Source organism: Parasteatoda tepidariorum, chromosome 6 (assembly GCF_043381705.1).
Source record: "Parasteatoda tepidariorum isolate YZ-2023 chromosome 6, CAS_Ptep_4.0, whole genome shotgun sequence".
NCBI lineage: Eukaryota > Metazoa > Arthropoda > Arachnida > Araneae > Theridiidae > Parasteatoda > Parasteatoda tepidariorum.
This window is the reverse complement of record NC_092209.1, coordinates 61956885-61969213: the sequence shown is the minus strand read 5'-3', so window position 1 is coordinate 61969213 and position 12329 is coordinate 61956885. Positions and strand designations below refer to the sequence as shown.

Below are 12329 nucleotides of genomic sequence, written 5' to 3'. Positions count from 1 at the left end.
TGCAACTTATTGATGAAACGATTAGAGGTAATCGAAGAGTTACGACTCGTGAATCTAAGCAACACTTTCAAAAACATCAGTAAACTAATGGTGTAATCACATATTGTCACTAAAAAATATATTAATTCGTCTTGGTTTATTCTGGGCGCATTCTTTCTTGCTAGACTTTACATTTACTTTAAATGCTCACAGATGAATTAGTTTATTGGTAATATATGATATATTACCTAAAGCTGGATATTGTTGCGACTGTATTTCTGATGATATGACAAGGTGGTCTCTTTTCATTTGGGCAATCTTATATCTTGCCATAAACTAACATAATTTTTTCAGTTTTTTACGTTAAACAAATACAGTGCATATTATATTTTAATTCAAATATCATTTCAGCCAAAGTGATCCTACAGGTTGGAGTTTGAAACTGGGTATGACGCGCAGACCGTCACATCCATCTTTCACTCAACGCAGAGGAGTGGCGCAGATCCTATCACACGAAGCTTTCAATTTTGTCAGTCAATACAGCAATGACATTGTGCTGATTCGTCTGGACAAACCTGTTGCCTTCGATTCCTTCCTGAGACCGATCTGCTTGCCGCCTCTCAACAGCTGGGACTCTGGACTGAAGTCTTGCACCGTCATTGGCTGGGGAAAACAACAGCATGATGACGGTATGACACACTTTAACTTAAAATAAAGTCTGTGCCTTTTGGAAAAATATTTTTAAAAGTTTCATCGTAAAGTAATCTTTTTTTTATATTTTTAATTTTGGAAATCTATATAAAGAGTTCTCAGTCACAATATAAATTACTGATAATTGTTATTGTTAAGGATAATTGATATTGTTAATTGTCTTGATAATTGTTAAGGAACAGTTACATTTTTTGGCATAACTAAATAATAGGCGTTGAATGATGAAATGAAACTAAGTACATATTTAGTTGAGACAATGTGCATTTATTATCATGCGAAATAGTTCGGATACCGACATATCAAAAAATAATAAAATTGAAAATAAAAGAGATGAGCAGTGGACGATTTCCAAATAGCCATGAAAAATTGGTCTTCTCGATGGAATAAAACAGAAATGGGTACCTCAGTAAGATGTGTAATTACCTCGAACACTTTGTTGCATCTGTTATTTATGCTGTCCACTAAACTATCGAGGAGTCCTAGTGGGATATGGTCCCTCTCCTCTTTCAAAGCGGGTTTCAGCTCTTGAACTGTTTGGAAATGGTGTGTTCTTTGAGAAACGCGTCTGCCATAGGCAACTTAGGATTAGAAGGATTTCTGTGATGTAGTGCGCAACACAGGCGATTTAGGTCCGAGAAATGCCATAGCATACTGTCAATATTTTCTTTTAATGGAGGGCACTTGGGATGTATTGTCCCGTTGGCCAGGAGTACCAGAACTGCTACTCTATTCTCGTTACCCAGTGGGCACCTGTGGCGAAGTCATGGCGGTGGAGCAGCGTCGCCCACGTCACACAACCACAAACCCGCTTATAGGGCGGATCACATTCACACAATCACACAAAAGAAAAAGGACATAGAACACAGAGAGAAAGAAACATCCATGCCCTGAGCGGGATTCGAACCCGCAACCATCGACTCCGCAGTCAGGCACACTAACCACTCGGCCACCTGGTCGGCCATACTGTCAATATCATTCGATAAAAATGTTTTATTTCCCCCATTTTAAACTTTATAAGTTGCCTCGTATTAAATAAATATTTCGAAATTTTAAAACTGATGTTGTTCAACGATTATTAATGTATGCATATTATTATTCTAGTATTCAATAATAGTTTCTTAGTTAAAAATTATTGTAATAAAATTGTCATACTGAAAATCGCATGGAAATTAATTACTTTCAACTTTAAACCCGCCTGGTTGCTCTGATGGTAAAATGCATAAATAAGCGTTTTAAGTGAAATCTCAGTTAGAAGGATTTCTGTGAATTTCTTTCAGAAGCAGAATACCAAAAAGTTATTCACCAAGTTGAAGTCCCAGTTGTTGATTTTAACACTTGCCAGGAATGGTACTCAGCACAGGAAGTGGTTATTTCTGACACTATGTTGTGTGCGGGTTTCGCAGAAGGACAAAAAGATGCTTGTCAGGTAAGTACAGGGTTATTCATAATTCCTTCCGGGGTTTCGAAGCGTATGATATCTGAAAGGGGCTTCAGTGGTACATGTTACTGCCATCTACCGGCAACTGCTTAAATTAAAACTTGAATACTTTCGGAATAATTTCATATGTTCTTTTTTGCCATATTCGTCTTCGTTTTTTTTTACTATAACGCTTCGAAACCCCGGAGGGAATTATGAATAACCCTGTATATGAAAGTAACATCTCTCAGCTCAGCCATAGATATAGCTGATCTCACTTTTCTCTTCTTACTCACTTTTAGTTGTAAATGGCTGTTCATAAATATCCCATTTCTTATTTTATTTTTTTCTTTATTTATTTATTTAGTTTATTTTCTTCCTTTCGCTTGGGGAGGGGGATATTTGGAACTCTCTCCTCCCGTTTGTATCAAAGTGTCACACTATACCATTCTCCCATCTTCTTGTCACGTGAATGTACACTTGCAGTTAAAAAACGAAGCAGTGAGTTTTAGATCATATTTCGAATTTTATTTTTAAACTTTAACTACTATTTGGCTATTACGAGATTAACGCGTCACCTAAATTAAAACAACCTCACTGATGAAAATATCCCGTGATTGCCAGACGTTATGTATTTCAATAACATTTGCGATTGCAACAATAATGATTACGCGCGTAATTTTAAAAAAAATGTAAGAGATGGAAGAAAAGATTAAAATGTTTAGTCTGCGTTTAAAGACAGTAATAATACATTTCGGAACAAAATTTTAAATAAAATGAATAAATAAATAATTTATCTTAATGGCACTGTTGAAGAAGTAAAACATAGCATAACGGAACGAATACGTTTTTACGTTAAAATATTAAAATAAATCTTTATATTTATTTACTTTATTATTAAAGTGAACAATTTCTAACAATGGTTCAAACTCTCAAAGTTCAATTTATAACAATGGGTTTCAACAATACATTACGATACCGGAAAGTAGCGATTGTTTACCAACCTTTCCTTGAAAAATTTCAAATGTCAGATTTAAAATAAATGTAAAATTTTACCACAGTGCAGAAGAGTATAACATTTATATAAAAAAGGTGGCAACAGAATATATACATAAATAGAACGTTTCGCTTTAAAATATTTGTAACTGATTATTATTGTTTATTAAAATGTTTTGTTTTTAAACATCTTCTCGCTTCTTAATTAGATTTCATTTAAACTAAATTCCTTGTCTTTCAACCTTACCTTAACACGATTCAAATCGGTGCTCCCACTCTTGAGTTTTTGGTGCATTCATCTATTCAGACTTTCATTTTTAGATAAAGACTCCTTTCAATTTTACATTTGTCAATCTTCACAGAACTCTTACTAGTAACCTGCTGATCATGAGATTCATTAATGAGTTAAAATTATTGTTGATTTTAAAACTTTTCATATTATGAGACTGAACTTTTTAAATTCACAATCGAAGAAAAACTTAAAATTAATTGGGTATCTGCAAGTGACGTCACACGTGAACGACGAACCTGATTGGCTGCTGAATTGTAGTATTTGTTTATGTCACGATTCAGTAGCCAACCCAAGTTCGACACACAGGCATAACATCGCTTGCTGGTATTCATTTAAATCTGATCAAAAACTTTATTCAACGTGGTAATAAACCAACCCAATAGCTGTAACGTTGTCATGTCATTTTGCTTATACACAACCAGCTAATTTCAGTGGTCTTCTTCTTCTCGATTTGCAGGTATCCAATTAGAAAAAAATAAGAAAAAAGAAAAATATTTTTCACTTTTTATACTCTTTTTTCTTTTTTACTTCGTAAATAAAAATAATTTCAATTTTTTACGAATATACTTTTTCTATGGTATTACGTAGGGAGACTTACGTATATATTCCATTTTTAATTTTCCTACACATAATAGTTCAATTTTTAAAAAAGAAAATTCATGTTAATATACCTTCTACTGCCATTACAATTTTGTATAATAATTCCCTAATATCTCAAATTACACCAGTTAAAGTTGGTACGTTTTGAAACTGAGCTTTTTCTGTCGGATCTTGATATTGAAGTATAACTTACATATTTCATATTTCAGGGCGATAGTGGAGGACCTCTCGTCTGTAAGTCAGATGACCACTGGTTTGTTGCTGGAGTAGTTAGCTGGGGTATTAAGTGTGCTCAACCCAATTTGCCAGGCATCTACACAAATGTGTCTTTATATTTCGATTGGATTCAGCAGACAACAGAAGATGCGGGCTATCCACTTTATTCTTAATTTTCAGCCAAAGATATTGCATTTAGAACTAATACAAGCAGTTTTGAACTTTACATTGCATAAAACTGGCATTCCATTATTTTAATAGTTATGCATATTGCGTGTGATATTTGCATATGTATTTCATTGTTCTCATGCTTATCAACAGGTACAATAAAGTGAATTTGTTATTAAGATAGAACAGAGATGGTGCCAGCGGGATATCATGGGACATATCCTCCTGTCGAGAGATGGTTGTTCTATAATAGAAGAAAATTATTCGTTTGTCTCGTTAAACTTAACACTTTTTTCAGGAAAACTGACAAGAAGTGCTTATTGTTTTGATTGTACCTCTATTAAAAATACTTTTTATTGGTTTTTATAGAAGTTAAAAGAAAAACTGACTGGTGTCATTCTTGTTTGAAAATGGCGTCAGTCTGAAAACTCCTGGCACCATTTCTTAATAAGAACAGTTTCCTTCATTTCATTTTACCAGATTCAAATAAATTCGGAAGAATACATTTTTAGAAATTTAAAACGACTTATTCAGTTTTATTGGTTTTAGGGTCCAAATGTTTATCAGCACAATGATGCAAAACTATTCCGATCTACATGTTGATTTAAACACACACACGCAAACAGAGATGTTTAGGGCCTTCATTACAACGTAACTACTAAATAAAATTGTCTTAACCTTTAACAAGTTTTTATTCGTCATTATGATTATAATCTGAAATTTAAATCAACAAAATTGTTTTTAGAACGTTTTAAAGAAGAAAAAAAGGAAGTTCTAATGAAAATTTTTTAATTTATTTGGAAATAATTTTAAATAAAAAATCGCAACGTTTTAGTAATCATTTAAATAATCATTGATTTTAAATAGTCATAATCATAATCTTGTTTTGCATTATATTTAAAACAGTATTCTCGAGTTTCGTTCCTTTTTCTTCGCAATTTTAATTACAATATAACTTACGCAACATCTTCATTTCTTTTTGTGCCTAGCTATTGCATAGGTGTCTATCTGAGAAAATAATATTTTGAAAGAAAAAAAAACAAACTTTATGATTATTATTTTAACTTCTCTGATATATGCAGATATGAAACTGTAAAAAAATAATAATAACAATAATTGCGTGAAAATTTATCAAATCTATCAGCTCAATTGCAAAATTTCCTTTGTTTCATCGTAAAAATTTTACTAACTTACTTTATTTTAAAATTTCGACACTTCATTGCTTTTCACAAAAATTAATTTCATTACAGTGATATAAACACTTATTTTAGAGTAAAATAATAGCACAGAAATTTATACTGACTATCTTTTCAAATTCATAACTTGATTGAAAAAAAATTTTTTAGCTCTGTAATATATTTACGTTTCGTGGAATTCTTTGAGGAAAAAAATTCTTAAACTGAGTGTATAGAATACGAAAATCATCCATACAGCTGCAAAAAATGTCTGTTTAAGTGTTTTATGACAATATTGTTTGTGATATGTCAATACACTACATACAGGGTTTTGTATCTAAACCAGTAGGTGTTTATATGTATGTGACACTACATTAAATATTCACTTTCTTTCATTAACATATGTAAATAAGCTTACACTTTAACATTCATGTAGTTTTTATTCATATAGGCGTGATAGAATCAATAGAATTTATTGTGGGTACATACTTCCGAATTTTCCCCATTTTTCTCTTTTTCCTGATATTTTTAAGAAAATCCTCATTACCAGGACTTTTTATAGGATTACTTCATCAACTCTTTCTCGAAATTAACACATTAAACCGTAATAAAGGAAAATCTATTCTTCAGGAAAATTCGAAATGAAATAAAAAAAATAAAAAAGAAAATCGGTTAAATTGTTATCAAACTGAATCACTAGAACCAATTTAATTCAAACAAGCAAAATTTTGCTTATTTTATATAGTTAAAGTATCTTGATTAATATTTTCATTGTATCAAAAACTATTTAAAAAAATGCTAAACACAAAATATTATGTACAATATTATCTTTGAATAATTGAAATTTATAAAAGTTTTAAAATCACACCATTAGCTTCAAAGGTAGAAAATTGTTCCTATTTCTTAGCTCTATATATTTAAACCAAATGTAAATATGTTTTCCTGACTATTAAAACTTATTAAGCGTATAAAATAAAACTTCAATTCGAAATTGCGTCGAAATTTCGCCAGATAACTAAATTTCTCAATATATTATTTGTGTACCACAGTGCAATTTTGACACAACTTTTCGCAACAATTTTTAATCACCTGTTCAGAGAATAGACCTCAGCATCTATTCTCAAAAAGCAAATTTTGTGGACCAAATCTTTATGTTCTACTTATGTATTCAGATGTGTAGAGAGCTTGATTTTATTATGGCGTCAGATTTTATTGATTTTAAAAACACTTCACTTTTTGTTACTATTGTTATCAAATTAGAAAATAATGATGAGGATAACTATTATTTTAACAATAAGACGACGCGAATTTGCGAAAAACTAATTTTGTCTCTACTATTTCGCTATGTGTTTTAAGAGAAAGCCAACTGTTAGGTAGGTAGGTCTTTTGTTTACGTCGCTCTAGAGCAGCACAGTGGGCTATTGGCGACCATTTGGGAAACATCCCCGGATGATCCAAAGACATGCCATCACAATTTTGATCCTCTGAGGGGATGGTAGCCCGACGACCTGTACGCGAAGTCGAGCACTTTACGGAAGAACAGTTTAACGAGAACCAATACCGTGCACGCTAGGTCCCTACGTAAGCTGATCAAAGTGGTCACCCACCAGCTTCCTGACAGCAACCAGTGATGCTTGACTTCAGTATTCTACTGGGAACCGTGTCTTTACGATCAGTCCATTGCGGGACCCAGCTGTTTTAAGAGCCTACAACAAGAAAAGCAATAATTAACGAAAAAAGTAATTATTCATGTTGATTCCCGTCAATTTTCTTGAAACAAATTTTCTAAATATGCAGAAAGGTAGACAGTATCCTCAGAAGAAAAAAACTACAAAAGACCTTAAACTTAGACTCGTTTAGTTTTATTTTGTCATTAATTTCATGGTAACAATGTAACATCCCAAATTTGGAGGAAGCTAATACAATAAATACATAAATGACCACATTACTACTGCACCGCGCATTTTTATGAATCTTCAGTAAACTCAATGGAACGGCACCAATCAATAATAAAAGGGAAGTAATTGCTCATGTTGGTTCCCATTAATTTGCTTGAACAAACTTACAAAATGTATGAGAAGCCAGGCTGACCTTTTAAAAGACCGTTTAGGACCTTTACATCTACAAAACTGAAAAAACCAACCCTCTTTTAGTAGGACATTACTTTCAACAACAGGAAAATAAAGAAGCCATCATAACATTGATTAATATTTGTAAATATTAATTTATACTTAATAGGGGAGCTAACATGATATCAACAAATGCGTGTTAATAATAAGTGATACCTAATAAAGAAGCTAACATAATATCAATTAATCATAGGTTTTAAACCTTTTATGACTAAAAGTTTCAAACGCAGTTTGGCAGTTTAAAATTTTATTAATCATATTGTTTTGTATGCGTCTATATATTGCTTAATGTTATGTGTGAAATATGTGAAATGAGCTATGTACAAAATCATTGTAATTGACGTTGCATATTAAGTTTATCAATGATGTTTACATTTCTTTATCTTGTTGTAAAATAATAAAATCTTTGAAACATCTTAGCAATAATTTATTTAAAATTAGTTTTAAGACACTTTTCATATCAATTAATTGTTTTTGGTGACTAATTTCAAAAGCAGAGAATTTTTCAAATACTTTTATTGTTTTATTTTTCTTTCACATGTTTTCCCTTTATTAGCTTTGTTAACATTATTCCTAATTTCATTATTAAAAAAAGAATTTCTTCGGCGTGGAATGGGTTTCATTATTTATCTTCCCTGTAAATAACAAATAAATAATAAAGAGAAAAAATTGAAAATTAGACTTACTGTTCATTTATGTCCAGACATTTAAACTGCTTCTTTAAAATAAGAAATTTTTCTTATATTTATTTATTTATTTATTGGCCAATAAGCTAAAAAAACGCAATTAGAAAGGCAGTTCAACCCTGACAGCTGCTCGCCAACTGCAAATTTGTTACTCAGAAGCAACACTAATTGAAAAAGGAATAAATGAGAATGGAAACTTGATGAAACTAAAAATATTTATTCAATGCAAAATAGAAAATATTAAATCTAAGTAGTTTTCGTTAAAAATTTCGAAACATGTTTCATCTATTAAGAAAGAGCGCCTTCCTCCGTGAGATTCTCTTCAAATAAAATTTTAAATTTAACGTGATTAAAATATAATTAAATGCACAAAAGGAAACTATTAAATTTCAATAGTTGATTAAAAACCATTAATTAATCAATCCCTCGTTATTTTATTCTTGTTATAAAATTCATTTCGAATAAATTTAGAAAAATTCGACGAAATTAAAAACTAATAAAATCTTAAACTTACCCCATCAATTTTGATTTAAACATTAAATCTTTTCTCAATTTCGCATTGTGTTTGAAAAAAAAAGGAAGTTTTGTTAGTGAAATGTTGGTTAAAAATTTTTCATTCAATAATCAGAGGTAAATGCATCTTCTTTCCCTAAAGCGTCATTCCCACTTAATACAGTTCACGCACTTCCAATCACCGTTGAGAGAAAATGAGACTCCATTTTTCTCTCCCGTGAGCGGAAGGGCGTTGAAGCCGCATTCAGTTAAATAGGCCCTTATAGAGCATTCACTCTGTATGCGACAGCACATCAATATGAATTGCACATACGCTATTAGTTCGTGTTACATGTTCGTCTTACATGTTAGTTCTGACATGTTCACGCGTGTGGCTAGAGCAATAGCATGCAGTGTGTTTACTCATTATCAGATCTTTCAACTACTACTTACTCATTATCACGTATGTAACTCGCACACGTGATCGCACGTTAATGCCAGCAATTTCATTTCATTTGTGCAAATGATCCACACGATAAACCTAATCTCTCGGCCACAGTGCATATCATTTTAGAATGCGGAATAATGAATAACATTCCTTTTTAAAAATCAGCAACAGTAGAAAAGTAAATATAAACAATAATGGCTTCGGCTTGTAGCCAACTCGTCCAATATGTTGTAGTTCGTGGCGATTTATTAAAAGAATGTAAATGGCCTGTAGGAGCTTTAATTGCGCAAGCTTGTCATGCGACAACTGCTGTACTTCATACTTATTACGATGATGTTCATACACAAGCATACTTTAAAGATCTAGATCGTATGCATAAAGTCATTCTAGAGGTGAAGTAATTTAATGTTCTCTGATAAATATGTAAAAAAAAACCTATGAAATGAAAGTTTGTTGTAACTTTTTAACTTACCTTTATTATTCTATCTCAGAAAAAGTGCTTATAATATTACACGAACATTCGGGTACTGTTTCGATTTCACCTATCTTCTGTTGCCGTAAAAGATTGTGTTCTAAATACTTGCTTTTAAATTCTATATTTGACTGAATAATTCCTTTTTCAAACCTTTTTTTGTAAAGATAATAAGCGTGTTATGTGATAATCATACCCCAGTCCTTAAATTTCTTATCGTGGTCAGGGGTCTGTCCAGGCCGAATTTACAACCGTTTAGCGGTACCTTCACAAATTCAACTGTAGGAAAACCGGTAGTTTCACAAATTCAATTTTAGGAAAAACGGTAGTTTCACAAAATGCTTTTTCTTATAATTTATTTTTGTATCCCTTAAGAAACGATAAATCCAAATTTTTGTGTAGATTTTTAAATATAATTTTTAATTTTTCACAAATTATGTCAAATTTTCACAAATTATTTACCTCTCAAAAAAACCTAGACAAGCCCCTCGTGATTAATAATTTTTTTAAATAATTTAACAAGAACAGACTATATTAATACTTTTCATTCATCGATTAATTTGACAATTTCAAGTTTAAAGTATATTTATTCATTAATAAAATTGTTTATTTTCACAGCGTAAACTTTTGAGCATTTTGAACTCTTTTATGAAAATTATATTGTGGGAAGAAAAGAAAATATCTTTAGTAGAATAAAAATTTTGTTGTGTAAAAAACGATCCGCTATTGTTTTCCCAAAAAACATTAAAGTGTACACCTATAAAAATGTATATCTAAACATTTAAAAGCTATTCCAAAATATTGTTAAATCTATTCAAATTCATTCCGTTCTACAAAAATAGTCTATTGTAAATGTTCTCACCTATCTTTTTTTTTCTTTTTTTTTTTTGAAGGGTGTACAACACAGACTAGCAGCACCTACAATTTTAAAATTGGATTGAAAAATAAACTTATTTTCATTTATATATTAGAATAAAGAATTGGGTCAACAGCTGCAATTTTGAACTGGGATTAAAAATTTAAAAAAATAAAAACATACTTTTTTTATTGCATCTTAAAATAACCTTTAAATTATTTCTTAAATACAGAGGTAGAAATATAGAAAATAAAGTTACTGGTCCATCAAACCAGTAACATAAAGATAATTACTAGTCTGTACATTTATCTCTGATTCGTTTACTTGTCTCTATTAGATTATTTTTTTTAAAAATTAATAAAGTGAATTTTAATGAAAAATTTTAATACAAAGAATGGGTATGAGAGATTTATGAGGGAATAAATCAGGCCTAATTATGAAAGCAAAATCCTTCACATCAGCTACTAGTGTGAAGAACAGATGATAATTATTTTATGGTAGCTCGAGTTAAATTTATAAGGTCTCAGACTAGGCTTAATTTTAGCTCTGTTATATTATTATGTATCAATTTCTTGGAATAATAGAACATTTTTAATAAATACTCAACAAAAAAGGGCTTTAAAATTATTTGCATTAAAAGCACAGTAAAATACATTGCTAATTTTTTCAAACTTATGTAAAGAATGTATTTTTAAGTAAAAAATTTAAATTTGAAATTAGACAGTGATAATTTATTCAAATTACAAATCCAATCAGCTTAAAAATTGTAGCTCTGAGTAACATGCTCTTTTAATTTTCTGAATTGAATTAGTGGATTACTTACGACTTTTGCCATTATTATTATTATTTGTTTATTGCATCAAACCATTTTTATGTGTATATTTATTTTGTATTTTTTAATTTGCTTATTAGGCACCTGATGAAACTAGCCTATGGAAACTTTCAAGTGAATTAGAAACACAAGACATATGTCACAAGATATGGATTGAACAACCTGAGAACTTTCCCACCTGTGTTGCATGCAAGCCTTATCCAAAGGACCAAATACAAAAATATTTTAAACAGTTTAAACTATTTAAATAAAATATTTGAATTTTTTTCACTTATTGCTCTCTTTATTTTCCATAAGCACTCATGATTTACAATCTGTATCAGGGGTCTGTTTAGGTTTTTCTGAAAGGTACCTTTTTTGTGAAAATTTTGACATAATTTGTGAAAAATTGAAAATTATATTAAAAAATCAATACAAAAACATGGTAAAAATATAGATTTATCGTTTCTTAAGGGATACAAAAATAAATTTTAAGAAAAAGTTTCTCCTAAAGTTGAATTTGTGAAACTACCGTTTTTCCTAAAATTGAATTTGTGAAGGTACCGCTAAACGGTAGTAAATTCGGCCTGGACAGACCCCTGTGTATGTTGTTTTAATACATTACATCCTTTTTACTGTTAACTTTTAATTCAGTATAATTAAGAAATTGTTATTTTCCTACACAATTAACTGATTTTACTATTTGTGGACAGAGTAGCACTACTGGACAGCAGAGTTGTTATAATTAAACCCAATCTGAAAGATGACTCACTTTAGACCCAGTGTGTTTCTCTTACCTTGTTATTTTGATACTCTTGTTGTACCTGCCATGAATAACTGGTTTGGGAAAAAAGTATTTGGGGACACCAATGTTTAAATTT

At 30.7% G+C, this 12329-nt stretch overlaps 2 protein-coding genes across 3 annotated transcripts in view; both read left to right on the top strand.

Annotated features, from left to right (window-relative positions):
• The window catches only part of LOC107457174 (transmembrane protease serine 2), a 125113-nt gene extending 117014 nt beyond the window's left edge, over positions 1 to 8099 (top strand). The window contains exons 13-15 of one of the 2 annotated variants that reach the window (XM_043040207.2): positions 391 to 668; positions 1968 to 2116; positions 4205 to 8099. In XM_043040207.2, coding sequence (XP_042896141.1) covers positions 391 to 668; positions 1968 to 2116; positions 4205 to 4384 — 607 coding nt within the window. In that variant the 3' untranslated portion in view covers positions 4385 to 8099. The remainder of the gene's footprint in view (positions 1 to 390; positions 669 to 1967; positions 2117 to 4204) is intronic. The other variant, XM_071182434.1, reaches the window with a different exon arrangement.
• Positions 8100 to 9425: 1326 nt separating this feature from the next.
• Positions 9426 to 11739, top strand: LOC107457177 (putative peptidyl-tRNA hydrolase PTRHD1). Its single transcript, XM_016075275.4, has 2 exons — positions 9426 to 9701; positions 11550 to 11739. The coding sequence occupies exons 1-2, from the start codon at positions 9504 to 9506 to the stop codon at positions 11718 to 11720; spliced, it is 369 nt and encodes a 122-aa protein (XP_015930761.1). The 5' UTR covers positions 9426 to 9503; the 3' UTR covers positions 11721 to 11739.
• The last annotated feature ends 590 nt before the right edge of the window (positions 11740 to 12329 follow it).

What these genes read in the sequence shown, in the direction of transcription:
- LOC107457177 (XM_016075275.4), top strand. Translation starts at nt 9,504, where the DNA reads ATGGCTTCGGCTTGTAGCCAACTCGTCCAATATGTTGTAGTTCGTGGC. An exon ending in TGCATAAAGTCATTCTAGAG is followed by an intron (nt 9,702 to 11,549) that starts GTGAAGTAATTT and finishes TTTGCTTATTAG; the next exon opens with GCACCTGATGAAACTAGCCT.